Here is a 25,789-nt window from a genome sequence, read left to right as displayed (position 1 = left end):
CTTTATCTAAGTCCAAATATGTTGTTGTTCAGGGGATCCTAAGGTGCGGTCATCTGGAATTATGTGCTAATCATAATCCCTTTGTTAGATTAGTCATTAAATATAATGCTTCAGTTGATTTTTTTGTTTTCCATCCAGTTTTGTTTTGGAATGTTAGCGTTCTGACGCTTGGATCGGTTCGATCATTGGCTGAACTGAATTAAAACTGTATCATTTGCTGCTAAATCAAGTCATGTGATGCTATAATCTCACTAAAATGTAAATATAAATAATGAACAGTCAACACCTGCAACACCACAGGGGGGGGTAGAAGAGCGCAAACACGGTTGATGGTGTATCAAAAATTTATTCAAGCCATAAATAACAAAACATTTCCAGAATCCAAACCAAAAAAGCTGTTCAGATGTCTAAGTAACATTTCAATAGCATTAACAGGGTCTGTAAGAACGCTGCTCAGAAGCACCGGGAATGTAAAGGAGCTACGGGAGCCTGTAGTGACGCAGTGCATGATGGGAGAATCAAACCACATCCATACCCAGACCTCTCGCCACCTCAGTGAGAGCCTGCACCGCCCCAGACACGTGGCCATCGTCACAACTGTCTGGCATTAACCCCGCGGGCTCCTCCTCCACGTTGGGGATGGTGCTCATGACACAGTAGTTGGGAGAGTCGCCGCCTCCAGGGCTGGGCTGAGACGACGCGTCAGAGGAGTAGGAGGAGCAGGAGCTGGAGGAAGGCGAGGAGGACCCCGCGGGAGAGCTTTGGCCGCTCTCCGGGGAGGCCGCGCCCCTCTTGTTCTGGGTGCCGCTCCTTTGACTTTTCCGAAGGCTCTGCGGCTTTTTAGCCATGTTCTTCATGATCTCCTTCGTCACCTCCACGGTCTCAAAACGGACCATGTTCACTTTCAGAAAGCCGTCGACATCTTTCCTGTATCTGTGAAAGCCGATTCCAAACAAGACATATTTCATTCATTTGTTCCCTTTAGTGCCGGTGGGGCTTTTATGAGCACCATTAACTAATTGTTGTGTCGGTGACGAACTCCCTCTGCTACAAACCTGAAGCGGGAATGACCTGACGGCCATTTGAGCTCGTGTTTCTTGCGGAGATGAAGCGTAAGGGTGTAACACCAAGAGAAGACCTTATCGCAGATATGGCACTTATATTTAGGCAGCCCTCCAACCTGAAAATTCGTCACAAGTTGAAATGCAACTGAGATCAGGGCAGATAGCACAGATGATCTAATCATGTGATGCTGGAGGGCAGCTGATGCTACTAAACCTGGTGCGCTCTCTTGAAGTGGTAGCTCATGGTTGAGAAGGTCTGACAGGAGTAATCACAACCCTCCACTGTGCAGCGATACACGGTGCCTTCATTGTGAACCTCAGTGTGCTTTTGGAGATCAGGCTGGTTCTTAAATCTACAACAGATGCAGATGGAAGTGGTTAGTCGTTATTTTAGAAATGTCGAGAGGCTAAAATGACTTGACTTTCGGATTTACGGGAAGCGCTCTTAAAAATGTTTATCCGACTGGTGATATTTTGCCATCTGCTTGAGCTCTACCTCTTGTCGCAGAAGTCACAGGGGAAGGGCCTCTCATCGCAGTGGCGGAACCTGATGTGGATCTTCAGAGCTGCCAGTGTGGTGCACGTCATGTCACAGAATGGACACTTCACCTGATTTACTGAGATCATAGAAATATAAAACAAAGCTTTACAACTGGACTAGAACACATTTAATAATGTATATCTGCAAATAAACCCAAATCTGAAATGCACACAATGAAAATAAGTTTAAGAATAAAGACGTGGGATAACGCTACCATGTTGACGAATGTGATCCCTTAAAAGCCTTTCTCTGGAAAAAGCTTTGCCACAATGCTCACACACGAGCGACTCTGTTGAAGCGCAACAAGTGTATAAAAATCACGTTTATTAACGATATTTTTAGGACTGAAATGCAGAACAATAATCCTTCTTACCTACTGGCTCAGCCTGCCTGTGCAGGTGGTCAAAAAACTTTGTGTTGCTGGCAAACATGCTGCCGCACGTGGGACAGGCTACAAGCCTCTCTTGAGTGTGGCTACGCATGTGTTCTCGCAAACGATACCTAATCTTGAAGAAAGCGTCACAGCCTGCAAGAGCGAGATTAAAATGGACACTCCTCACAACATGTCAGAAAAAGGAAAGGGCATCTTTTAACACGTGTTTAATCCGTCGTACCATTCCACTGGCAGAAGAGAGCCTGTTGTTGTTGTGCAAGAGACTGTTGCTCAGCGCTTTCAACGTGATTGTCCACATGACGGTAGAACCACTCAGGATTGTTAAATGAACTCTGTATAAAGAGGGGCACATGAGAAGTCTAGGATAATGCTGCTTTCACCCACATGATGAACTAGAAGAACCACAAAACAAAGAATACACACTTACATCACAGTGCTCCCACAGGCAAGCAAATCTTTCTGATCCTTCGGGAAGAAGGTTGTTGCTGTGTAAGCCTTGGTTGCAGCTGGGCAAATCGGGGTGGGACGTGAGCAGCTGTGAGCCAATGAACTTGAGTTTTCCGTGGTAGTTGTGAAAGTAGGCATGGACCTCCAATTCTGCAGGGCTACCCATGGACAGAAACTCACAGCCCTTCCAGAGACAAGCATACTCGTCTAAAAAAACACAGGGGAGAAGAGGCTAATGCAATAAAAGATGAGAAAAATACTGCATGGCACAGGATGAACACAGAACATAGACAAACGAATAAAAACAATTAGATAAATGTCACTCACTCACCCAGGTCCTCTAAGGTATCATTATCTCCCAGGTAATCTTTTAAATGGAGTAACATGTGATCACTTAACTCCTCCATACTGTGGCCCTTGAAAGTGCAGGAAGACCACTCACAGGTGACCTCAAAATTGTCTAATCTTTTAGTCGCCATCATGATGATGGTCACTTGGCGTCCATATACAACCTGAACAGAGAAAACATCAAAGTTATTTAAATAAAACGTGGTCTAATCCTCGAAACAAAGACTGTTTTGAATCAACATTTAAGTCTTTGACAAAATCGTACGATGACAGGTTGATCAAGTAAGCCGATTATCAAATAACACAATCTACGTCCAACATGACTTATCGACAATAAATGTAATTATGTGTATTTTATTTGCTGACAACAGCAGTAACACTAACGTGTTGGGTGTTGACTTTTCTGTTACTATATTATTAATGGGTATTAATGTCCTAGCTAACACTTTAGCTAACATCAAGCCTGTCAGGGATCTCGAAAACCTACACTCCAAGGATAAAAAATGCATACGATTCGCTTAAGAGAAGATATTACCTTTTACCCAAAAGTGTATTTATAAAGACACCGAACATTCAAACTTTTGTGAAAGTTGAAGTTTTAGACTAAGTCCCAACAGGGATATTGCAGAACTTACGCCTACTCGGCTTCTTCCCTCCTAAGAGCTTGACTCTTTGTTTATTTCCGGTATCTTGGCGCGCCAGAGCGGAAGTTTTTCTTCTTCGTCGTTTTTATTTTAAAAACAGAAACACCGCCATCAGGAGGTTATCGCTGTAATAACATGAAAAATGTATACGAGTATGGCAGTATAAAATAAGAATTTAGATTGCATATTCATATTTATATATTCCTACTTACAAAAACATACATTAGGGATTTGTGTACTTTCTTTGGTTTAAGTTAACTTGATGTTTTCCACAAAAGGCAGCAATGTTATGAGATGGAATAATGTTTATTGGTATTTGTGAACAACTATTATGTGTAAGCAGTATTTACACATAAAATGTATAACCTGAGTCTTTTGGGTGCGACAATGTGAAACAATTATGTAGGTCAGACTGTGATCAGCCACAGCCATCAGTCTTTTAAGAGATGCAGCAGAGCCAATCTCCAGTGCCGTGTCTGGTCTCATATTTAATATTTCATACTGGCCTGCAAACATAAGGATGACTGACAAATGAATAATTTATACAGTTTTACCTCAGGATGACTGATTCACAGGAAAAAGATGTCCAAAAAGCTGAAGCAGCCAATTCGGCTGAAAAGGATCAAATTATCTTGTTTTCTTTCCAACATTTTTATTTTATTTTTGTTACAGTGAAACCAAATGGGTTTTTTTTGTAATGAATTCTTATTGCTTTAATGAATCCATCTTGGCAATATTGTTTTTTTCAGTTGTCAAGTAAAAAGCCATATTTGTTCAACACAAAGAAGAAAATGAGTCATGCCACAACCGTTTGCCTCGTCATTTTAATCAGAGATCATTTAGAGCAAGCGGGAAAATACAAGCACAAAAACACAATATGTCTGCACCTTCATGACAACGTATGTAATCTGAAAATGCAAACATTTTGGAACCAGATGGATATAGCACCAGGGTGTCAGTGTGCATAGAAGCATGTCTAAGTACATCAACGCTAGCAGGCTCGAGAGGTTTGGACAAGAAGGGCTCATTCGCACGCACTCGCACACAGAAGCTAAAACTACGAGCAACACACCCGACCCTGCAGACACCTCGGCCCTACAGCCGATGGATCAGTGTTTACACTCAGAGAGGAAAGGCTGTGACCACAGGTTTATAAAAGCACTTACAGTAAAGATAGTGTTTATGTGTTGTTTTCTTTTTTACAGCAGCATTTTGAATAGCTGAACTTTCTTGTCCTGGCACATTTCCGGTCCTTCAACTCTTTCAGAAATCAACCCGTTCAAAGAAGAAATTAGTGATTATGTTGGTGGTTTTGCTTTTGAGGCCTAAGGCATGATTGTTTTCGTGTTTAGCACAGCTCAGAATGTCACAAGATGCTGAGGGCACACAAGCTACAGTATTCCACCAAAGGAGCAGCCAGTCAGTAAAACCATCCCATTGGCGTCTCTACAACCACCTAAGGTATTATTGTTTTTTGACCAGAACCTAAATTGATTCATGCATCGTGTTCCAGGTCTGTGGAACGGCTTCCTTCGCGACCTAAGATGCGACTCAACTGAAGAGACGGTCGTGCATGCAGTTTGAAGCAGTTCCTTCAAGTCCACTCCAAGTTCATGAAAACAGATATTGTTCATAACACTTGAAATGACAACCAGGACCACACAGAGGAGGCACTGTCATAAGGTGAAGTGATGTCACGGGTTTAGGTTTGCGTTTTTTTTTTTTTTTTTTGCAAAAACTCTCTTAGAGAAAAAGCAGGACGTGTTGCTAAATCGTTTCCAACATCCACTCAGTCATAAACATGGACGCTCTTCCAGACACAGGATTTCATGTTTTTCCTTCTAACCAGATTAAGGCAAAAAAAAGAAAAAGAATATAACAGCTGTGCAAATAATGTGCGCTCTAATATCGTAAAGCAGTTACTGTATGTGCGCTTCCACATGTTTCAGCACACCCGATCCAGAGGTGTGATTTTTGATGAAAAGATTTCAATAAATAATAAGAGTCAAAATGGGGCGAGGTGACAACTTGAACACACACGCACCGTCACACACACATACGCTCAGGAACAGTACAATTTTCTTCTAAACACTCTATATCAGTGCCCAAAAGTGAACAGTAAATGACAGCTCAGCAGAAAAGCCAGGAAATGATGCGCCCAGGCCAGCAGGTAACCTGTGGTGGTGCACGTTAAAGAGAGAAGAGAGAAGAGAGAGAGAGAGAGAGAGAGAGAGAGAGAGAGAGAGAGATCTACTTTAAGTGTTTTGCTTCAGCCAGTCTATTGCTGATCTCCTTGCTCTTCTTTGTGATCACTCCTTCTGGTTTGGGTTCTGCGCTGACCAAAGATGGCTTCTTCTTAGCTGACTGGGAGCCGGAAATCTGCTTCTCTTTTGATTTTTTCCCCATTTTTCCTGCTGTCGTCGGTGTCTTTTTTGGTTTGGTGTGAGACGCCGGTTTATCCACCTGTGGACAATACAAAACATGAGAGACCCCCCAACCCATTCCCCACAGAACTATCAGTTAAAGTGGTTTAATGATTCTATTCTGTGAAGATTTGGATAAGAAGATCAATACCAGCATCATCCCCATGGTCTGCTAAATATAGAATATAAGGTTGGCGATTAATTTATATTGATATTCTCATCTAAATCTTAGCATCAAAACATTATACTTGATGACACATTTCTCTTAAATCATGGAAGCTCTGATGCTTTCCAGTGTAAACATGCACTTCACACCCTTTTACCCAGGTTACTTTATATAATGACACAAGGCAAATGAGTCCATGTGAGAAAAGGTGATCTTTCCTTTATGTGGTTAGTGCAATGAAGACAAAAGAAAAGAAAAAGCACAACCAGTGCCGTTCTTTTTCCATCTCGGTGGTCCGTGCAGTTTGGTAGAAAATCAACAAAAAGGATTTTATTAGTATATCATGCCTCATACACTTTAAAGGCCATTATTGCATTCATTTATGATGATATTTAGGCTTAAACAGGCATGTGACCGAAGGATAGTCGACTTCCTGGTGTTCAATCTGTGAAAGGTTTTGCTGGTTTTTGGCAGCAATCTGGGCAGTTTCCACAACCTTTCTTTGCTAAAGGTGGAAATTATTATGATGAGCAAAAGTATCATGAAAAAACTAGCATGAGTGTATGAACCTTTTCCCCCGGTTCTGTGGTACCTGAGAAATGAATATAGATCTTTAAAGTTGCTTCAAAAGTGTCTACTGTCTAAATCAGACATCAAGAGGAGAAAAGAAAACATTATCTGCAAAAGCTGTGACCAGAGGTGGACCGTAGCGTGTATCCCACAACAGTGCACGCACGGAAACACGCATGTAAGCAGCCAAATTCATCTGCAGACCTTTGGGTCCAATTACCGTAATTTCCGGACTATAAGCCGCTACTTTTTTCCTACACTTTAAACACTGCGGCTTATTCTACGGTGCGGCTTATTTATGTTTTTTTTCGTGGCACACTATCACAACTATTGTGAATCATTTTTACTAACCTCATCAACATGGAAAATACTAGAAGAAAAGCATAAGATGCGACTTTTAAGTTAAAAGCGATCACTCTGGCAGTTGAAGAAGGAAATCGGGCTGGCGCACGTAATCTTGGCATACATTATGGTAATCGATGGCGAAGGGGGGGGCGCCCGCCTGAAGAACTGATCGAAAGCAAAAAGACGACAAAAGCTTTTAGCCGTAAACATCGCAGGTGGCCCGAGCTTCAGAACGTTCTGGAAGACTGGGTGAACACACAGAGAGCAGGCGGCCGCGGTGTTTCCGCTGTACAAATCAGACGGAAGGCAAAAGCAATCGCCACCGCGATGAAAATAGAAGATTTTAGAGGTGGGCCATCGGGGGGGGTTTAGATTGTTCATTGTTTGAGTAAAAAAGCATAAACAACGTAATTTGGGTGTAGCTGATACAAACGTATATTTCAAGGTAGCTGCATTACAGACACCGTTAGAAAAAAAAGCATTTACCGGTAGAATATATTTGTTTATGTTGCTAAGCGGATTAAATTAAAAGAAAAGTTAAAAAATCCTGACATGATGAAAATTGGATTTAAGGCCTCTGTATAAACATACAAGTGCAAAGAGTGGCTGTTGTTTCTTACCTGTCTGTTGGTCACTCGTCAGTGACTCGTCTCTTACGGTAATAAAAACACATACCGGTACTGAATGTTTTCGATCTAATTCTTCATATTACTACGTGGGATACCTGCGGCTTAAAATCCGGTGCGGCTTGTATAAGTACAAAATTGATTTTCTTTCTAAAATTAGATTATGTGGCTTTTAATCCGGTGCGCTCTATAGTCCAGAAATTACGGTATGTATGAATGATTCTATGATTCTATAAAAAGAGTGTGTGGTGCAGTTTGAGGAGTGGGTAGACGGTAAGGATGTGGTTGATATGATGGCTGCAGCCAGGTTGTTATGACTGGGGCGCGTGTGAGTGTGTGTGAGACTTTTCTTGGAATTCAATTGAGGGCAGCCTCCATGCCTTCTCGAGGAAACAGACAACACACCTGACTACAGTAGAGTAAGAACAGAGCTGCTCTCAATCTCTGAGACGTCCTACAAGAACGAGAGATGGGGGGGCACGTGAGCACACTATCATAGGCACATCACTGCTCCATTTTTTGTCTGAATTATCAATAACATGCACACAATCACAATGGAATCCAGTTCTAACCAAAGAAAAATGTGGGCACCGGTGCTTCACAGAGCGGCACCAACGTGGTGGACTACTGGGCCAACCGGACTTCCTCTCACCTTGGCGCCGGCCTTGCTGGGCTCGCTGTACAGGCTGCGTATCCTCCTGCGCTCCATCACCTTGTTGTCAGCGGGGTGCGCCTTCACCTGCTCTCCCTTGTAGGTTGCGCTGTAGCTGGTCTCCAGATTGGTCTCCTCCCCCGGGGGTTTGTACTGGGACGGAGCTTTGATAGGCTTCGTGGGTTTCACATCCTTGTAAGCCTTGAATTCAGTCCTATATTTTTTTGTAAACATGAAAATAACATGATGCACAGCTGACCTTGGGCACAGTCCTGAGCAATTGTGGCATTAGTATCACATTGTAAATCCAAATCAGTGAGTTTTGACATAAGCGCATTAGGGCGACGCGATTCAATTTGGGTGAATAATGGTTTTACTGGGTTGCTAATTTAATTGGGTGGCCACGTAATGGAAATTAAAATGGAAAAATCAGTAATGATGCTCATCTTATCCTTGAAGATATCAGCAAATCTTGGGAAATCACATGAGCCTTTGAGGAACATATGGCCTGTCTCATATACATTGTATTATTGGGCAGAGCAATGTTGCGTTCAGGGACTCTGATAGGCTGCAGTAGAGATGAGATGTTGTGTAACGGCTCAGCAGAGATTTCACATTAAAACACCCAGATTTACCCAGATGTTATATGAGCTCACAGAAATACCTGTAGCTACTAGAAGTCGACATAACCTCCTTGAGCTGTCTGTTGAGAGCATCCGCCGCCGCTCTGCCTTTCCTCGTCTCCGCACACGCAGGCTCCGTCTTCTCTCCCACTTCTCTCTCTGCAGACTTTTCCCTCTTCGTCACCTCTTTTGACTCCTTTTCGTGAATCTTCTCCTCGATCTCGCTCTTCTCCACGCCGCTCTCGGCCTCGCTCGCCGCCTGCTCCAGTTTGGCGCTGCGTTCAGGGCCCTTGGAGGTGGAGCCGGGGCTGGCCTTGGGGATCCATGGGTGGTCGTTCTTCTTCGGTATAGGCCACGGCTTGTAGTCCTTCTGATATTGCGTTTCGGTGTTGAACGGGGCCGCCGAGCGCTGGTACTCCCGCCTGGGCTTGCAGCTCGGCTCGGGACGCACTCTCCACGCCTTGAAATCGTGGCGCATGACGGACAGGCCATCGTCGCCCGCTGCGGCACCCGTCGCGGGCGGCGCCTTACCTGCCTCCGGCTCGCCGCGATGAGGATGGGGCTGAGTTTCTATGGCAATGGCCCCGGCCCTGTTCTGCTTCGGCTGCGGGTGGTGGGGAAAATGCTGCACGTCGGCCACGTCGGAGTATTTGGTGAACACCAAAGGCACCGCGATGTCCGCCTTGTCCAGCTCGGTCCAGAAGCGGTTGATGCAGCAAGCACGCGTAATACACGGCCATGCCATGGCGAGCAGCAGGCAGACTGGGAGAGATGCGCTCAATAAAACACACAACTCGGGGATAAACGTCTACAAGTCCTACTCACGACGCGAAGACTTGCACGGCCCCTCCCCGTGCACCCTCCTCAGCTTTGTCCTGGCAGGGTTTTTGCCTCCTTGTAGCTTAATGCAATTCACTGGCGAGTGTATCTCAGCAATCTTTGCATGTCACTAAGGAAGTGGAGCCCACGCAACGCCACAACCCTCCCCTCCCTCTGCAGGTTGTGTGCTCTTATTGGAAGTTAAACAGACTTTGGGGTGCGTTGCGCGGGACGCACATCGCTGCCTACTGCGTATCAAAGCGACCCCACCCACATGTGGGCTTGGGATGCTCCAGGGGTCTGCACTCTGAGTTTGCACGACCCCCCCTCCCCCCAGAGCTAATCACCGTCTGGTCAGCCCCAGATGAGGAAGAAAATGAGAAGAGGGACATTAACTCCTGCGTCAGGAAATCCAATAAAACTATTAGACAACAAAATGTGGTTCCATTTGGAGAAACGGGTCAGTGACGCTGCTGAAAATGGACATCTTTGCTCAGGCGGAGAGACTTCCTTGTGCATTATTTACAAGATTTTATTACCGTAAAAACTGTCCAGCCTAACCTAATTCAATCTAAAGGGTAATTATTCAGGGCATCAGCAGATCAGAACAACAAAAAACAAAACATCTAATTGAACTTTTAAGTGCACTCAAAAGAAACAAAGCCAAACAATTAAAAAAAAGGCGTTTCCGTTCATCAATGAACATGTTAAACAGGTCAGGTGTCATCAAAATCAACTTCATAGAGCCTTCAGAAACATGACAGAAATATCTTTATGTTTTAAAAGATGGATTCTGCCTCTGTGGCAGAGATGGTGTTACAGCTCCCTCTTGTGGTTAACATCCCTCACAGCAAGCACTGGAGGCTTTAAAAACAGGACCAATTGCTCAAAAATAACAAATTTATCAGTGAATATACTATAAATTGGGTATTTTTTAAAAAAAAAATCTGTCTCTATTAGACATTCTTCCTCATTGGTTGAAATACTGACAAAAATACATCACAACATAGTTAAATGGCATACAATACGACAAAGAAAATTTGAGAAATTCGAAATTACAAAGCAGGAATTTAAACGCACCAGTATTGCTCTTATATCCAAGTCTTCAAAACACACAAATAGGTGGCAAAAGGAGGTGCATATCAGCATCATGATTTTGCTACACTGCATCATTTCATCACAACTTCTTCATCTGCTTCCTCAGGCTCTGCCTCTGCCTCAGCCTCGACTTCAGCTTCATCCTCTGGGTAGAGTCGGCAGTATTTATCTACCATCACATCCAAATCATGTTTGATATGAGTGTTGATGTTGAGCATCACGAGGCTTTTGTTCCTCTGATTAGCGGGCATGCTGTCCAGGTAAGCCTGCAGCCGGTTGCTGGCCAAGCTACTTTTGCTGTTCTCCAATTTTAACACCGGCAAGGTGGAGAGCACCTTCAGGAAGGCGTTGACATTGGGGAAGAACTTGACGTCTGGAAGCTGGAGCGTTTCGTGGATGGTGGTGGGCAGGCGGACGTCTTTGCTTCTGTGCTTCCATTTGATCCTCCAGCAGTGAAGCTCGGCCGGAAGCGTATCTGCATTGGGGAGGTCATTGCAGTAAACGTCTGCGTAGTTCTCCTCGGTGGTGTTGAACTTCATTTGTCCCATGACAGCCGGGACTAGCGACAGGCACTTGAGGGCTTTGAGGTTAGTCTCTGAGAACATGTCTTCAACCTCTTGTATGACGCCATGGATCACAGGGACAGTCACATATTCCTTATAATACAGCTCTGCTTGGACTTCCCCCTCGTCCACAGCGCGCTGCTTGCGGATGAACAGCCTCGGGACCTTCACGGGGATCTCCATCACGTTGGCGATGCCGACAGCTTCCTCATACCAGAACTCGTGGTAAACGTCAATGTTGTCGTTGACCTCGTTAAGTGAATGCAGGACGGCGGTGATGCTGGTGGCGGCGAGGAACACGTCCAAGGTTTCGCCTTGCAGGTTTCGCCCGAAGGCTCTGGTGAAGGTGAGAACGTTCTTCAAGATGACAACGGTGACAATAACCTCAAAATCCACCAAGATTTCTGCGATGGAATATGCTTCCGCCGTGACGGCGTTGGCAAACCTCCCCCCGTCGTTGTCACGGACGACGTCCATGCAAAGGACGAGCGGAGGCAACAAATCAAGCAGCAGGTCAAACGCGTTGTGCTGCTCGACCCAACCGGGGCCGCACGCGTGCCTCAGCGCATTGGCCTTTTCGTCATTTTTATGGTAGTGAGCAAAGATGGCGTTCTCCAGCTCGTCTTGAGTAAACGGGGTGCGAAAGAAAGCCCCGATCCTCCTGAGCGTCACCATGACAATCTGGACATTGGGGAGAGGCAAATTGTTGGCCAGATGGATGTTCAGTGCCGTGTGCGAACAAGACATGTGCAGCGCGAGAGGATACTTCTCCATCAGTAACACTGCAACCGCTTTCATTTTGGTGGTGGAGGTGCCGGTGGCCTTGTGAGCCTGGCCGCGGCAGTCCTCCATGCTGAGGCCCCAGCGCTCCGTCAGCTGGGCCTCCAGTCTGTCCACCAGCACAGATTCGTCGCCCTCGAATAGCAGGAAGTCCAAAAACTCCTCGCGGAGGACGTTATGCTGATTCACGAAGCGTAAAAACAGAGGCAGGTGCTTCTCCTTTGCAAACTCTACAAGGTCACCTGTGACCAAGGAGAAGAAGCGGCTTTCCCTCACCTCCATGAGCATCTCCTCCCTCACCGTGTTCTCAAAGATGTCCAGGAGCTGGCTCAGCTGCGTGGCGGAGACATATTCTCTGTTCACGGCCGCTGTGTCAAAACGCTTTCTCAACGCTTCATCCCCGGCGTTCATGCGGTAGTTGATCAGGGCCTGGAAGTTGCTGGAGGTGATTTCAGATTCAGACACCTTGTTTGCCACCAACGGAATGCCCTGGTTAACGAACATCACCAAGATCTCGAAGAGGGACTTCAGATATTCGCGAAAAGCCTTCTCCTCAGTGGACCACTGAGGTTCCTCCTCATTGGTACTTGCGTCTTCAGCCGCCGCGTCTTTCTTGGAATTGAGCTGTTCGATGGAAGATGCCACTGAGGGAGAGAGAACGGAATCAAAATGGACCACAAACACACAATATTTTGCCCAGAAGTCCGAGTATAAATGCTCGGTTGCTTACATCTCCTCTCCTTCATCTTTCTTATGTCTTCTTCTGTCTGAAATAAACATTAATTTGCAAAGTTTACTGGGCTGGTGGTGGTGATGAGGGATACAAAGAGAAGCTTGAGACTTGTTGAGTTTCATTCTTACAAGTTCTTTAATCCGCTTGCGATGCCTCGCATGGGGATTCTTTAGGTGGCTTGTCAGGTCAAAAATAGTGGGAATGGCTGTGTCTTTAAGTACAGTCCTGTAGGGACTCTGAAATACAACCAACACAAATAAGTTCGTTTGTTTTTGATTTTAAGGGGAATGAATCTGTGAACTACTTACCGTTTTGCACACCATAGCTGGGTCAAAGTGTTTAGCACATAAGCGATAGTGCTTGTTTAGCTGGTCTGATGTTTTCCCCTCCAGATCTGCCCGTCTGCAGTTCTCTACCCAAATCCGACATCTGCAGGACGCAGTTACAGACAATTGCAAAACATGCGCATCGCTGTAGAGATGTGTGGAATTTATGTATACGTTGTGTTGGACGAGGACAGATTATCTCTGCACGACTTACCTTTCCGGGTCCCTAGGAAACCTAAAGAATGCTAGATCTGATTGGGTGCTTTTCCGTGTGCAGTTCGGTGCCGCGCAAAAATTCGGCATGTTACACTCAAGGCGGCCTGAGCTAAAACCGCTTCCTTAACATCTGCTGGGGTTTTAAGTCGGGTTTAACGTTGGCGTTGGGTGATACGCACACTAAAATACCCGTTATATCACCTCACAGAGACTCCAAAGAGAGGGTCAATTATAAACAATCAAAATAACCCACAGAAGCTTCACGGCAACATTAGCAGCAGCTCCGCGAAAACTCGTTGGTGGAAACGAGTCAGACAAGAACTGTTCTGATTGGGTGACGCTAAACTTTGAGATAACACGTGCGTATTATCTGAAACGTCATTGGTCGTTCTCGTCGCACTCTTCTTCTCCCGTTGTTCTGGCGCACTTCGAGCTCCTACTAGCACTACTGCCACCTACTGTTTATTTTTGTCGTAGGGTAAAACAATGACGCAATCGCTGTACTGAGCGGGAACACTGTGTACTGACGCTTAACCGTCATGTCAGAAGAACAAACTCAACTCTGGGAATAGGGTCAGAGATAACAATTATCACAATCTCTAATAACACACAAATTCTGACCTACTTACCATATTTTGATATGGTAAGTATTATAATGGTCGCGTTACCACGACGACTGGCTCGTTGGTCTAGGGGTATGATTCTCGCTTAGGGTGCGAGAGGTCCCGGGTTCAAATCCCGGACGAGCCCTCTTTTTCAGAGTTCAGGTTTTGTTTTCAAGCATCGACGAAATAGAAATTTTTTGGGGGATTTCTTTTTGGCAGCAAATCTACAAAGGCTACTAAAAACAATATTTTTTCACATTTATCAAAAGAACAGCTAATCCTTGACATTTGGTAAATTTGCTATAGTCATCGCAGTATACATGAAATGATTTCAAATAATTATTTGACGGAAGTAGGGGGTAAAAAATGGGCTCGTCCGGGATTTGAACCCGGGACCTCTCGCACCCGAAGCGAGAATCATACCCCTAGACCAACGAGCCTGAACAGATCTGGGCGTGCGCATTTTCACATAAATTCCGACACCAATGTCAACGGTTCTCGAAGTGGTTTTCAAATTACTATATTGTTGGATTAAAGGGACGGACGCACTGATAGAAAAAAAGGACACACAGAGCAGTTCAATTAACTTCTTTTTATATATCATACATAAGACTGTCTTAATATAATACAAAGGGCATTGTCATAAACACAGCAAAGTCTTGACTAGATCTTACAATCTGTGGATACATGGACTTATCCTTTCCCCCATGCTGTTCAATTCTATAGTGCATGTTGCATGTACAAAAAAAGTGAAAAAATGTGAAATGAAAAAAATAAGAAAAAAAGAAAAAGAGAAAATTCAAATTAAATAGGATTTTAACTTTTGTTGGGTGTTCAGATATGTCAATAAGAATAGGTGTTTTGTATAACCCACAAACTCAACAGGCTTATGAAAGATGGAACCTTTTTTCCAACCATGTGCTTCTCATTTAACCAAAAAACTAAGGTTTGTGATGTACATGCACTTACAATATACCCTGTGAAAATTATTAAGGTTTGAAGATCTAGCTTTCCCTGTTTGTTTCAAACCCTACCTCATAGTGTTGTCCTGATGTAGTCAAGCACCTCTGCCAAAAGGCAAGGTTCTTCCACTAAGAAAACAGGAGTTCCTGCCCACTGAATGGTCACCAAATCGACAAACATAATCAACATACCAGCAGGAGCAAGGTAGTGAGTTCTATACTTCCTTTATTAAAAAAATATAAATATATACATAAATTCTATTTCAACTATTAAAAAGGGGCTGCATTTCATGACAACTGCTCTAAATAAGAGGTCAATCAGCATGATCTGAAGTAGGCGCACACGAGTCACTGCAGTCAATTTTTTTCAGTCTTTATTTTTGGAATGTTTAGTACCAGTATGCGTGCCGGCAATAAAACCACCGGCAATTTCTAAATGTCTCAAATTCAGTGGGGTATGAAAAATGATTGCAAATTTGCAATTAACCGTGACATCCAGATAAAACCCAATCTTGGTATAGGTAGCGTTACACATTGGTTCGTGGAAATACCAAGCGTGATCTCTTATGATGGTTTCCCCTTTAGAATGACAAGATCATGACCTGTAGCCTGCCCTTAATTTATGAGGTGACTGTGGGCAGGGTTGGTTGTTGTTGTTTTCTGTCTAATTTCAAAGCTGGTAAAATGAGCAACGGAAATAAAGAAAGCACTTCAAAATCCCTGATAATAAAAAAAAAAAAATGTGGCTGTTGAGTGTAATGTTTTGAGAACATGTATGTCTTCTGAGAAAGCATGTGATTGTGGGTTGATTGACACCCTTTCCCTTTGAGTAGGACAACAATCATGGGGGAACTGCCCTACCAAATCAGAAACACCATTCAACATAAACCAATTTGCCCTAATTATCCTTATCCTGCCAAGACAATGACAAAGTCTTGCTTCACAGCAGAAACTAGCCAGGTTGACCAAATGATGTATGAAAGGCAGCAAAACCCTTTGAAATAGTATGGGGGGAGGGGAGGGGCAAAAGAAAAACAACACAGAAATAGAACGCATTAGTCTCCTTTTTAAACCATCAGTTTCTATCTTGCTACTCCGGAGCCTGCAGAGTAACTACCAAATTTTCTAACATACCAAAGTTTTAAAAGACTCCCAAAATAATCTACCAATTAATATGGAAACAGTTTTGGTAAAACGTTGCAAACAAATCTGGCCAGAATACACGATAGCCAACGCTCTCCACAACGCTCTCCAGTTTTGCTAAAGTAATATATTGCAGCTGTTTGTATTGACGTTAAAATAAGATCTTGATAAACTTTGCGTCAACATGGTGAACTGCTACATTATTGGTTACAGACACCTATATGCTATAAAACAACTGCTTTGGTATAAAAACATATCCAAAGGGAAAATAAATTCTTGTAAAATTCACAGCATAATTTGAGGAGAAAAAAGGCAGTCACTTAAACTCTTTTTTTTTTCTTCAGTTTCCATGTTTTGGATGGAGAGACTTGTGCAGGTGGTTTTGATGAGAAACTACATGCAAAAGGGGAAAATAACAAAAACATAAAAGGGTAGACTCTGGAATAGATAGTTCTTTCCACTGCAAAATCCTTAACCAGTGAAGATTTTCAAGGAAGTAATGTTTAGGAGGTTGTTGTGTACAATAAGACCCTGTTATGTGGGGCCCTGCTGAAGAAGAAATCTTTGTCGAGAAAGGCCTCAAATTACCATTCTTATTTACCTTTTCTAAGTTGTTTTAATTTCCTTAAAGAATTAAGGGCTGTCTAGAGAGAAAAATAGAGAAAAGCCATCTTAATTCAAATGATAATGTCCAGCTCCATCCCATTCCAAGTCCATGAGTCATAAGGCCAAAGGGTTATCTAGAACCAGCCACTGACTGTCTTCCTTTCACTGGGCTGGATCCTTATGTTTCCCATGCCCACTGCTGCTCTCATCTGTGCTGGGCCCGGTTGCAGCTTGCAGGAATACGGAACCTCTAGGCCTCAAGGGTGGTGCTTTATTCTCCTTCGACCCGGTTGTCGGTATCCACCTGCGGGGTCTCCTTTCCACCCGGCCAGCACATTCTATAGGGATTCCACTGCTATGTGCTCCCCTTAACAGAGTTACACAATACCGACCGACAACAAGAAATATCACCGCAAACACTTCCCCTCACTGTCAAGCTACAGGATTCACAAGCAGCTTTTACGAGAAATTTCACTTTAAAAAAACAAAACAAAAAAAAGGGCAAAAAAATAATTAAGAACCAGTGGAACAGTAATGTCAGGCAGTCCACGGTTTGAACCGAAAGAGGACGCCAAGCATTTCATCACCAACAGCTACCTGCGAAACAGCTTCAAACTTTGCTCTGAAATGCTCTTAAGAAGATTTTGTCACATAATACCATATGGTGATTACTTGGTGGTTACATGAAACTGGTGAAATGGTAAGATGGATGTCTCAATCTTACTATGGTTATTCTGCAGTATTATTTTGTGCCTAATGACTGCAAAAGAAAAACTGATGAAAATTACATATATACTTTTTAACAAAGGTTTTTCTCTGTAGTAGCGGTTCAGTGATATCTCCCTTCTGATGTGAGCAGCTTTTGTTCTCAACACACCTTGTAGTAAAAAACACCACCTTAAAAATGACGCACAGGGGGAACACACAGCCAAATGTCAGTGCAGTCACGAGCTGGCCATAGAACTCTGCTGCACACACACTCCAGTCATTGGAGACTCCTCCCGGTCCATGCCTTGCCTCATGCCCAGGTGACCTTCCGCTAGGTAGTGGGCAGGCCCCGTGTTCGTGCCCATGGCGAACGCAGGATGTGCTGCCATGCCAGTCTCCTGCCGTGGGTTCGAGAAGGCACCTAGCCCCATACTCAGCCCACCATTCTGACCAAAGTCAAGTGCTCCAGCAGGCAAATGGCGAAGCTGGTAGGCTTGGTTGCCATGGTTCCCAGTGGAAGAGGACGATGTAGAGGAAGAGGAGGCAGAGGAAGACAGGGAGGTCATGGACAGATGGCCATGAACGACCTCCATGGAGTCCTGTGTCGAGGAGCTGTGTGTCGGGGAGGTGTAATGGCGTGGGCGTGGCCGCGTCGCCATCATTTGCCCGTGGTGGTGATGAGTATGTGAGTGGGGATGCAGGGCCTTAGGGTGCTGAGGGGGCACGTGGAAAGTTGTCTCCTGGACCGGGTGGGTCTCTCCAGCGACAGGCTCTGGTCCAACGCCACCTCCCCACACCAGTGGGGGTGGGTAAGGCTGTCTTGTCTGTGAGTGTAAAAGCAAACACCCAATTTTCATCAATTAGAGCTTTCAGTGAAACACAATAAAGTCAAACTTCAGGAGATTATTGCATCTGACACATTATATTAAAAAAAAAAGTGTGTTCCTGTTACTGACTTGGGGACAGAGGCTGTCACCATCAATGGCAGGCAGGGCCGTGCCAAAATGTCCTCCACTGTGCAAGTGGTGATGGGTCGGATCAGATCTTGCTCTGCCACTGGTACTTGTCCCAGATGAGCCTCCTAAAGAGTCACCAAAATGTAGCCTCGTTAACTTCACATGAAATACTCTCAAGGCATCAACGGGGTTACATCGTCTCAAAAAACAACTGTGAAAACGGCAAACCATTAAAATCATCTTAGTCTCTACAATTTGCTTTATTTTTTCTCTCTATCACAGTTTACAGATGAATGAAAACCATAATATTCTTAAACAAAGAAGTATATGCAGCTGATGGTGGATGTCTCAACATACGAGAGCTCAAAAATGCAGATGAAATGCAATAAAAAGTGGACTTTACCTGAACTTGAGGAGGTGCTAGAGGTGGTTCCTGATGACTGGGACTGCTCTAACGCGGGGCTCGTAGACACGCTACTGCTTGTATTGGTCCCCTCGTCCGCAGTCTTCTTGAAGAAGCTGTGCTGCAGGGCATAGTAGGGCTGGATGCGGCTTTTAGGGTCATAGTCCAACATCCGTAGGATCAGGTCCTTGAACTTCAAGTAGTCAGCAACAGCATGGCCAGACTCCCCAGCCCGCCGGCCACCTGGACCCCCTGTCTCCACACCCAAGATGGAGTGGAGCTTCCGTGAGGCTGGAGGCTTATACTGTAGAAAAGAATGTCATTTAGACCAAATCCACAACCATTCAGCAATAATGGCAGTAAAAGGCTAAAAGCTCAGCTCACCCTTTTACCATCTTTGGTCTTCTTAACACTCCATGTACCATCCGAAAGCTTCTCAAAGAACTTCCTGGCTTTTGGGGCTAGGTCCATTATGTGATTAGGTGGGATACCAAGAACCTCGACTATTTTGTTCATCTGGTCCACCTTGGATAACAATTAGCGATCATATTACAACGTGCAACACGTGAAAGCACATTTTTTATAGCCAGCAAATACTGTAGAAACATCATTTCAGCTGGAGAATGTGGCCAATAATATTTCAACGCTTGAACTTATCTCCTGTAGTCTGAACAATACTGCAACTCTAAGCAGAAATACACCTCATTGGCTCCACTGAAGAGAGGTTCTCCAGTGTGCATCTCTACCAAGATGCAACCCAGGGACCACATGTCAATGGCCAGGTCATAGGGCATTCCCAGCAGCACCTCAGGAGAACGGTAGAAGCGACTCTGGATATACTGGTATATCTACAAAAATCAAAACAATTCAATTACATTTTCCCCGCGCCTCTCAAGTCTGAATTAACTGTGCAGGATGGTAACATTCGGAAGAATGGAGCGCAGTGGGGAGCTTTCGTCGGGTGTATTTTATTGTTGCTAAGAGAAAAGTGCTGATAAATACCCTTTGTCCCAGTTGGCAGGAGCTGCCAAAGTCCACTATTTTGATGGCACTCCTCTTAGGGTTACAGAGGAGGATGTTCTCGGGCTTCAGGTCACAGTGGATGATGCTGAGCTCAGGCGTGGCCAAGAAAAGCAGCGCTGTGCATAGCTGCTGGGCAAACTTCCGGGTGAGGTTGAGTGAGACGCCACGGAAGTTGGTATTTCGTAGAAGGTCGTACAGGTTATATGAAAGCATCTCGAACACGAGGCAGAGATGGTTACGGAACATGAAGTGTCTCTTTAGGTGAACTGCAGGAAAAAAAAAACATTGTGCGCCGGTGAGTCAAAGTCAGGAAAATGCTTTTAATTATTTAAATTCTGAAAGCTCCAAACCCAAGAGGTCATTACCGATGTAATATTTCATCTCGGTATCATGTTTGTTCATAAGCTCGAGGAGGCGCACTTCAATCTGGGCTTGGTTCAGGAAAGCCTTCTTGTTTTTGATGATCTTAATAGCAACCCATTCCTGCTCAGCACGGTCGTATGCTTTCACAACCTACAAAAGACAACAAAAGCAACTATTATCTGTCAGAATAAAAAGGAGAAGTGATAAAGGTTCAGTAAACGATGAGGAACAATTAACATCCCAATGGCGTGCACGTGTTTAGGAATTAAATACCTGTCCAAATGATCCTTTTCCTATCAAGGAGTCGATCTCATAGCGGTCCATCCACTTCTCCCCATTCTTGACGATGTAATCATAGTTATCATCGTCGTACCCATCGTTAAAAACTTTCCTTTCTTTTTTGTGACTCGAGTCTTCACCCTGACCCTGTTGGTGGCGTCGCTTCTTTTTTGCATAATACACCTAGAAAATTTGAAAAGAACGGCAAGTCAAAGCCTCCTAGAGTGCACAGGTTTCACCATCTGAAGAAAGTAGAAATAAAAAAACTCACCTCATTGATGTGTTTGTATGTTTTGATAAGGTCAATGGAAAGCTTCCTCAGGGGAGCTGAAGTTGGGTCACGAAAGCACTGGGGCATGTGCCTCTAAAGTAGTGAAAGCAAACTCGCATTATAAGAGAAAAAAAATGCACACGCGTTTATCCAAAAGCGCCGATAAATATCCCATTAAAAAAATAAAATAAAATTCTAAAGCACACTGAATATCTTTAATGCAATTAATGTTGCATCACTTTAAACGGGCAGACTGAAGGAACAGTTTATATGCAGCTACTCTGCCTGGAGACAGCAGCAAATGACAAGATGTTCCCATCACATTCGGTATCAGAACTTCTGTCTCGCTGCACATGCACACTGGGACAGGCTCGGGTTCGTGTACCTGATTGGCAGTGAGCTGTGGTGTCTGGTCGCTGTACGGTAAAACCGTAACAGATTGGTCAGTGCTTGGCTGGTGGCGGTCACTGTACTGCTGGTGCGTATGGGGCATTGGAGCAGCCATCTGAAGACCAGCAGTGTGTAAAGAAAAAGAGGGCGCAAGCCGGACGGACGAAGGTTTGCATGCTGAAGTCTCTCCTCCTGGAAGACATTAACACCGCTTTGAGTTGCACGTTACTCCAGTGCAAGACGACAAGTAAGACAACGGAGAAAGAGGGCAATAATCTTCGAGGACAGAAGCCGCGTTTCCTGCTTTGCACAGGGTGTTATTAAAAGGATAATATGCAGCGCTATAATATACAGGTATATGCATTCTTTGCAACAAAAAAAAAATGTAGAAACAAATGTTATGCAAATGATGTAGTCGTGATATTAACGTGTATCCTCCACTGATCAAGCACATACTGACAAACTGTCATTTTTAAGATCAAATCATAATCAAAGCCATTATGAAAACACGTGTGATATTAATAAACGCAGGCAGAAAAAATGCATCAGAGAACAAGATCCACATAAATCCTAACGGCAATATATGTCAACCTTTGTGAAGAAAAAGGAGCCGAACGGCAGATCTAAGAGGGAAAAGGGGTGAAAAGAAAGCATCTCCACACAATACAGTGAATCATCCTTCATTTTAAGGCAGAAGGACTCAAAAAATGATCAAATAGCATGTTGAGCTATCAGCATCTCTCAGCAGACAACACAATTGACCAGCGCCACACAGTAACCACTATTCAGAATCCCAGCAACAGCACCTAATTAGCATAGCCTATCAGCACACAGATACGGCGTGATTTGGCAAGCCCATCAACGCACAGGCCAATCACAACGCAGTATGCAAATAGCCTACTTTTGTTGCCAGGGCAGAGCTGCTCCCATTTTCCAATGAGAAAACAAGAAATAAACAAGAAATAAAATTGAACTTTGGCACATTTAGACGCCGCTTTCAACACGACAGCCTGACAGCGGTAAAAAATAAATAAATAAATTTGGAAAAAAAAAAGAAAAAAAAAATAGCTGCACAGCCCAAAACCTGCACTCTATGTGAGAGCGTTAGAGAGCCGAGCAGCTTTGGAAAGGGAAAAATACACCAATACTGAGAGAAAGAGGACGACCAACACCAGTTTATAGCCCAGATATATACATATACACACACATACACATATATACTCGTGTATATTTGTATAGGTATATATATATATATATAAATATATACATTGCCCCCTTTTAAAAACAGAGCAGCAGAGAATCAAAGCTTAATATGTAGCAGCTAACCTGGATGCATCATCATCTGTAAAATTTCATATCATCCTGGGAGGAGAGTCCAGCAGCAAACCACAACCCACTAAAAGAATAAAAACACATGATTATCACGGTTGCATCTGTGCTGGGGAGCAAACTTTAGGTTTTTAGAGAAGTTCAGGGGAGTCCAAACAGAGGCTGGAACCTGAAGAATGCTGAGGTTCACATGAACCTGGGGGGGGGGGGGGTAAAAGACTAAGGGGACGTCTTGGAGAACTTCTTGTGGATCCACAGTTAAAGAGGCCCAATATAAAGGTTGATGAGAATGTATCTTCATTCTGACTGAAGGGAGCCGATTTAAACGGATCTCCTCTCAGCATGTGCAGATAACCCAGCAGATGGAAATATTCTAACGAGGTACCTGCAGAATTATGGGAACTTGACAAAGTTTCATATGAAATACATAAATGTCTATTTACTCTGCCATACCGAGATGCTGATTTTACACGCTGGGGGTGGGGGGGACCCCAACTAAATCTTTAAATGGGCCGTGTATTTCAACAGAAGAGGATTTTGCAGACGCACTTGTAGCTCTTTTAAACCTTTGATTCTTCTCTATTTTCAGTACTGAGATATGAACAGTTCCTTTTCTGGCTCAGCTCGTCGGCATCGACGGGCCTATTTAGGTGTAAATAGAACGACAGCTAGCTTGCTATTAGTAGCCGGATCATCTCATAAGTGATAGCTAAAGACCTCCGTGGCGAGCCCATGTCTCATCTCCTCACGCCCAACACTTAAATCCAGTCCAAAGCGGAACAAAATACAGCCCAACCAAAACAATTAAAAGCCGACGAATCGTGGATAAAGACGGTGCCCGATCAGCCGTACTCACAGACGATGGGGTAGATCTCGTCATGGTTGAAATCTAGAAAGCATATTCAATGTTAATTTGCGTCCACTCGGACTACATGGCGATCTTCTATGTCTCGATTTTTCCCCGTAGAAATGACAATTGTGTCCAGCCTCGCGTTACTGTTAGCAGTGTAACTAGCTAACGCTGCCGTCGCTGTCGTTATCCTGAAAACTGCGGGACAAGCAAGCCTATCTCACCGATCCAGCGTTAACGTTAGCTAGTGACGCTGTGTTCAGCCAGCGGGTTGTAGGGCCCATTCAGCTGTTTCGTCAACAAGTCAGCGTTAACCATTAGCTAGGTTAGCCGAATTAGCTCCCCTGCCATAGCCAGGTTAGCTGTGTGCGCTTCCGTACTGAAATGTAAACCACAAGATGTGAAGATTAACGCCGAGAGAGCTTTGGTAGGAAACCAAGCGGACAGATTAGCTAACGGGGCAACATTGGTTGTAATCATACAATGACAGTGTATAATGTTGCAGGGTTAACGTTAGCTGTGACACTAACACCGAGCCAGCATGAGCCGCCGTCCAAGCACACACACGATCCTTCAGAGCCTCTACCCCACAACCTGGAAACCAGTCCGCTCCAAAGTTAAAATTAGTCTGCTGACCTATGACTGCAAGCAAATATTCCTTGGCTTCACTCGGGTCAACATCCAACGTCAACCCAGCTCACCGCCATACCATAACGTTATGCTACCGTTCTCAAATCCACTGTCGCGTCCACCATTACCATTCAACTTATATTTCATACACATCTGTGAAAACGTTAACAGACCACGTTAACCTTGTGGTATTAAAAATAACGCCCGGTTAGAATATTTTGCAGTTGCTTACCTCTGATGGCACGATCTTCATTTAAAGTCCAATAACCTGTATGATGAGGAAACTTATCCAGCTTGAGATTCTCCCCTCCCTACACGGTTAGCGAGCAATGTTAACGTTAAATCCGATCCCCGTCCTCTGATCGGCACACTAAAAGAATTCGCCGGAAGAATTTAATATGCGACTCATCTCCCAAGCTGTAACGAACAACATCGGCAATCGAAGCAACTTTAAATATCGTTACCGTCAGCTGATAAAAGCAACATGCTAACGTTAACTAGCACGCATAACTTACTAGCTAACCTTAGCGAAACTGGCTAGCTAGTTGACAAAATGAACGCAGCTAACATTTGCTATCAGCCCTGGTTAGGTGTAGAGCCTGGCTAGCCTGAAGCTAACAATTCTAGCCACCGCTAAATAAACGTTATGCCAAATTCAGATTTTACGTTGTCTTTGCAAATCTCTCGTCAGTCTCTTCGACAAAAATGACCACAGAAGTAGAGGCAGACTGTTTCAGTCACGAAAACGAAACCGTGTCCTCTGGTAATTTAGGTTAGGAATTTTGTGTCAATTTTCACAAAATGGCGCGCGGTCCAAACCTGCGCAGTGAACCGGCCCGGTGGACCAGAGACACGGACAACCGAGTTAGTGCGGCGCCGCCTAGAAATTTCAACTACGTTAAAACGACGGCCTTTCGGTCTCCTTAATCCGTTCTTCCAGACGCACTTCGATATCCCAAAACGCCAAATAAACGTCCATTGACAGCATTATTCCGGCGGGAAGGGAGAACATTTGAAAAGACTGAGCTCGGGGAAAAAAAACCCGACTGACAAAATGGCGATGCTCTAGCTTGTTGCCATGGCAACTGTCAATCAAATAACGAGGTGCCCGGATGTACCATGACGAATAAAATCTTACTGGCCAGAATTACAGGACACATATAACTCCCAGTGCGTCTTTTTCACCGTGTTTGGCCTGTTGCTACCGTCCGCCGGAGCGTTTATTTCCACGTTTCCAGGCCGGTCGCGGTCCGCCGCGTTAACTTTGTGACGCGGATGGGCTGGTCGTTTATCGTAGTTGATCCAACCGATCATCTGTTAATACTCCAACACCAAGAAACGCTGTCGGATGACAGTCACACACTGAGGTCACCGGGCTGCCTCGCTTAAATACACCAAATAATAGTAATAATGTAAACCGTAATGTGTCGAATATGTGCATTTATGGGCTAGATTGCAGCTTTGGGATGGGTTTTTTTTTAAAATTGGAAATGTAAAATAGGATTTTCTTCTAACTCATTAGATAAATACTGAACCAGATTGCATAAAAATCTGTGATAAGATTGCTTCATAACACCCAGATGACGTTTCTACAGAGCTTTGTTTCTCATTGTATTTAAAGTTGTCCAACGGTTTATTGGTCTTTGTTCCAAGGTAGCCACATGCACTGTTGACATTTTAAATTTTACTTCAGCTTTGATTAAAGTTCTAAACAAAGTTAAGCTAAATTGAACTGTTTAGAAGGCATCAGATAACCTAAGTCTGGTGTGTTTGCAGGGTGTGGTGTCATTTGTTCTGTTATTGCATAGACACGAGTCGGCTCATGGTGATTTTTCCCAAAATGGCACTTTTTGAGGCATGTAATTTAGGTAAATAATACAAGCACTGGTGATG

At 44.2% G+C, this 25,789-nt stretch overlaps 4 protein-coding genes and 2 non-coding genes across 13 annotated transcripts; 1 reads left to right on the top strand and 5 right to left on the bottom strand.

The window, feature by feature from the left end:
* Positions 1-326: 326 nt before the first annotated feature.
* On the bottom strand, positions 327-3,522 carry zgc:112083 (uncharacterized protein LOC550461 homolog). Of its 3 annotated transcripts, none has more exons than XM_057049402.1 (10): positions 3,430-3,522; positions 2,778-2,958; positions 2,427-2,653; positions 2,220-2,331; positions 1,979-2,131; positions 1,820-1,894; positions 1,561-1,681; positions 1,279-1,417; positions 1,056-1,180; positions 327-933 (listed from the first exon to the last, which is right to left on the bottom strand). In XM_057049402.1, exons 2-10 carry the CDS (start codon positions 2,926-2,928, stop codon positions 519-521), a joined length of 1,518 nt encoding a protein of 505 aa, XP_056905382.1. In that variant the 5' UTR covers positions 2,929-2,958; positions 3,430-3,522; the 3' UTR covers positions 327-518. The 3 variants fall into 3 exon arrangements, with proteins under 3 accessions (XP_056905382.1, XP_056905383.1, XP_056905384.1); XM_057049403.1 differs by having other exon boundaries at positions 3,330-3,457; XM_057049404.1 differs by lacking the exon at positions 3,430-3,522 and having other exon boundaries at positions 2,774-2,958.
* A 726-nt stretch (positions 3,523-4,248) lies between these two features.
* On the bottom strand, positions 4,249-9,928 carry map6b (microtubule-associated protein 6b). Of its 3 annotated transcripts, none has more exons than XM_057049406.1 (4): positions 9,669-9,926; positions 8,885-9,605; positions 8,221-8,434; positions 4,249-5,901 (listed from the first exon to the last, which is right to left on the bottom strand). In XM_057049406.1, exons 2-4 carry the CDS (start codon positions 9,586-9,588, stop codon positions 5,689-5,691), a joined length of 1,131 nt encoding a protein of 376 aa, XP_056905386.1. In that variant the 5' UTR covers positions 9,589-9,605; positions 9,669-9,926; the 3' UTR covers positions 4,249-5,688. The 3 variants fall into 3 exon arrangements, with proteins under 3 accessions (XP_056905386.1, XP_056905385.1, XP_056905387.1); XM_057049407.1 differs by adding an exon at positions 7,974-8,022 and having other exon boundaries at positions 5,766-5,901; positions 8,885-9,928; XM_057049405.1 differs by having other exon boundaries at positions 8,885-9,925.
* Positions 9,929-10,173: 245 nt separating this feature from the next.
* thap12b (THAP domain containing 12b) lies at positions 10,174-13,697 on the bottom strand. The gene is made up of 5 exons (XM_057049401.1): positions 13,377-13,697; positions 13,145-13,265; positions 12,965-13,072; positions 12,834-12,870; positions 10,174-12,747 (listed from the first exon to the last, which is right to left on the bottom strand). Exons 1-5 carry the CDS (start codon positions 13,463-13,465, stop codon positions 10,832-10,834), a joined length of 2,271 nt encoding a protein of 756 aa, XP_056905381.1. The 5' UTR covers positions 13,466-13,697; the 3' UTR covers positions 10,174-10,831.
* Positions 13,698-14,056: 359 nt separating this feature from the next.
* trnap-agg (transfer RNA proline (anticodon AGG)) lies at positions 14,057-14,128 on the top strand. Its single transcript has one exon. It is a non-coding gene; the product is annotated as a tRNA-Pro (tRNA).
* Positions 14,129-14,351: 223 nt separating this feature from the next.
* Positions 14,352-14,423, bottom strand: trnap-cgg (transfer RNA proline (anticodon CGG)). Its single transcript has one exon. It is a non-coding gene; the product is annotated as a tRNA-Pro (tRNA).
* Positions 14,424-14,560: 137 nt separating this feature from the next.
* On the bottom strand, positions 14,561-24,979 carry dyrk1ab (dual-specificity tyrosine-(Y)-phosphorylation regulated kinase 1A, b). 4 transcript variants are annotated; one of them, XM_057049375.1, is made up of 13 exons: positions 24,129-24,979; positions 23,273-23,305; positions 22,414-22,483; positions 21,083-21,279; positions 20,698-20,790; positions 20,421-20,609; positions 20,150-20,297; positions 19,764-20,050; positions 19,463-19,609; positions 19,146-19,286; positions 18,762-19,065; positions 18,359-18,483; positions 14,561-18,226 (listed from the first exon to the last, which is right to left on the bottom strand). In XM_057049375.1, the coding sequence occupies exons 3-13, from the start codon at positions 22,427-22,429 to the stop codon at positions 17,639-17,641; spliced, it is 2,235 nt and encodes a 744-aa protein (XP_056905355.1). In that variant the 5' UTR covers positions 22,430-22,483; positions 23,273-23,305; positions 24,129-24,979; the 3' UTR covers positions 14,561-17,638. The 4 variants fall into 4 exon arrangements, with proteins under 4 accessions (XP_056905355.1, XP_056905354.1, XP_056905356.1 ...); XM_057049374.1 differs by lacking the exon at positions 23,273-23,305; XM_057049376.1 differs by lacking the exons at positions 22,414-22,483; positions 23,273-23,305.
* Between the last annotated feature and the right edge of the window lie 810 nt (positions 24,980-25,789).

Source organism: Takifugu flavidus, chromosome 12 (genome assembly GCF_003711565.1).
Source record: "Takifugu flavidus isolate HTHZ2018 chromosome 12, ASM371156v2, whole genome shotgun sequence".
NCBI classification, from domain to species: Eukaryota; Metazoa; Chordata; class Actinopteri; order Tetraodontiformes; family Tetraodontidae; genus Takifugu; species Takifugu flavidus.
The sequence above is the reverse complement of the archived record's forward strand: the minus strand, read 5'-3'. Positions and strand labels throughout refer to the sequence as shown.

Coding starts and splice junctions, on each gene's coding strand:
- dyrk1ab (XM_057049375.1), bottom strand. Junction 20,610..20,697: donor CATACAAACACATCAATGAG/GTGAGTTTTTTT, acceptor CAAATTTTCTAG/GTGTATTATGCAAAAAAGAA. Junction 20,051..20,149: donor CGAGATGAAATATTACATCG/GTAATGACCTCT, acceptor TTTTTCCTGCAG/TTCACCTAAAGAGACACTTC.
- map6b (XM_057049406.1), bottom strand. CDS start 9,588: ATGGCATGGCCGTGTATTACGCGTGCTTGCTGCATCAACCGCTTCTGG. Junction 8,435..8,884: donor TCGACTTCTAGTAGCTACAG/GTATTTCTGTGA, acceptor AAAAAAATATAG/GACTGAATTCAAGGCTTACA. Junction 5,902..8,220: donor CCAGCAAGGCCGGCGCCAAG/GTGAGAGGAAGT, acceptor TATTGTCCACAG/GTGGATAAACCGGCGTCTCA.
- thap12b (XM_057049401.1), bottom strand. CDS start 13,465: ATGCCGAATTTTTGCGCGGCACCGAACTGCACACGGAAAAGCACCCAA. Junction 13,073..13,144: donor CAGCTATGGTGTGCAAAACG/GTAAGTAGTTCA, acceptor GTTGTATTTCAG/AGTCCCTACAGGACTGTACT. Junction 12,748..12,833: donor AAAGATGAAGGAGAGGAGAT/GTAAGCAACCGA, acceptor TCTCTCCCTCAG/TGGCATCTTCCATCGAACAG.
- zgc:112083 (XM_057049402.1), bottom strand. CDS start 2,928: ATGATGGCGACTAAAAGATTAGACAATTTTGAGGTCACCTGTGAGTGG. Junction 2,654..2,777: donor TGATACCTTAGAGGACCTGG/GTGAGTGAGTGA, acceptor GTGTTTTTTTAG/ACGAGTATGCTTGTCTCTGG. Junction 1,682..1,819: donor GGATCACATTCGTCAACATG/GTAGCGTTATCC, acceptor CTATGATCTCAG/TAAATCAGGTGAAGTGTCCA.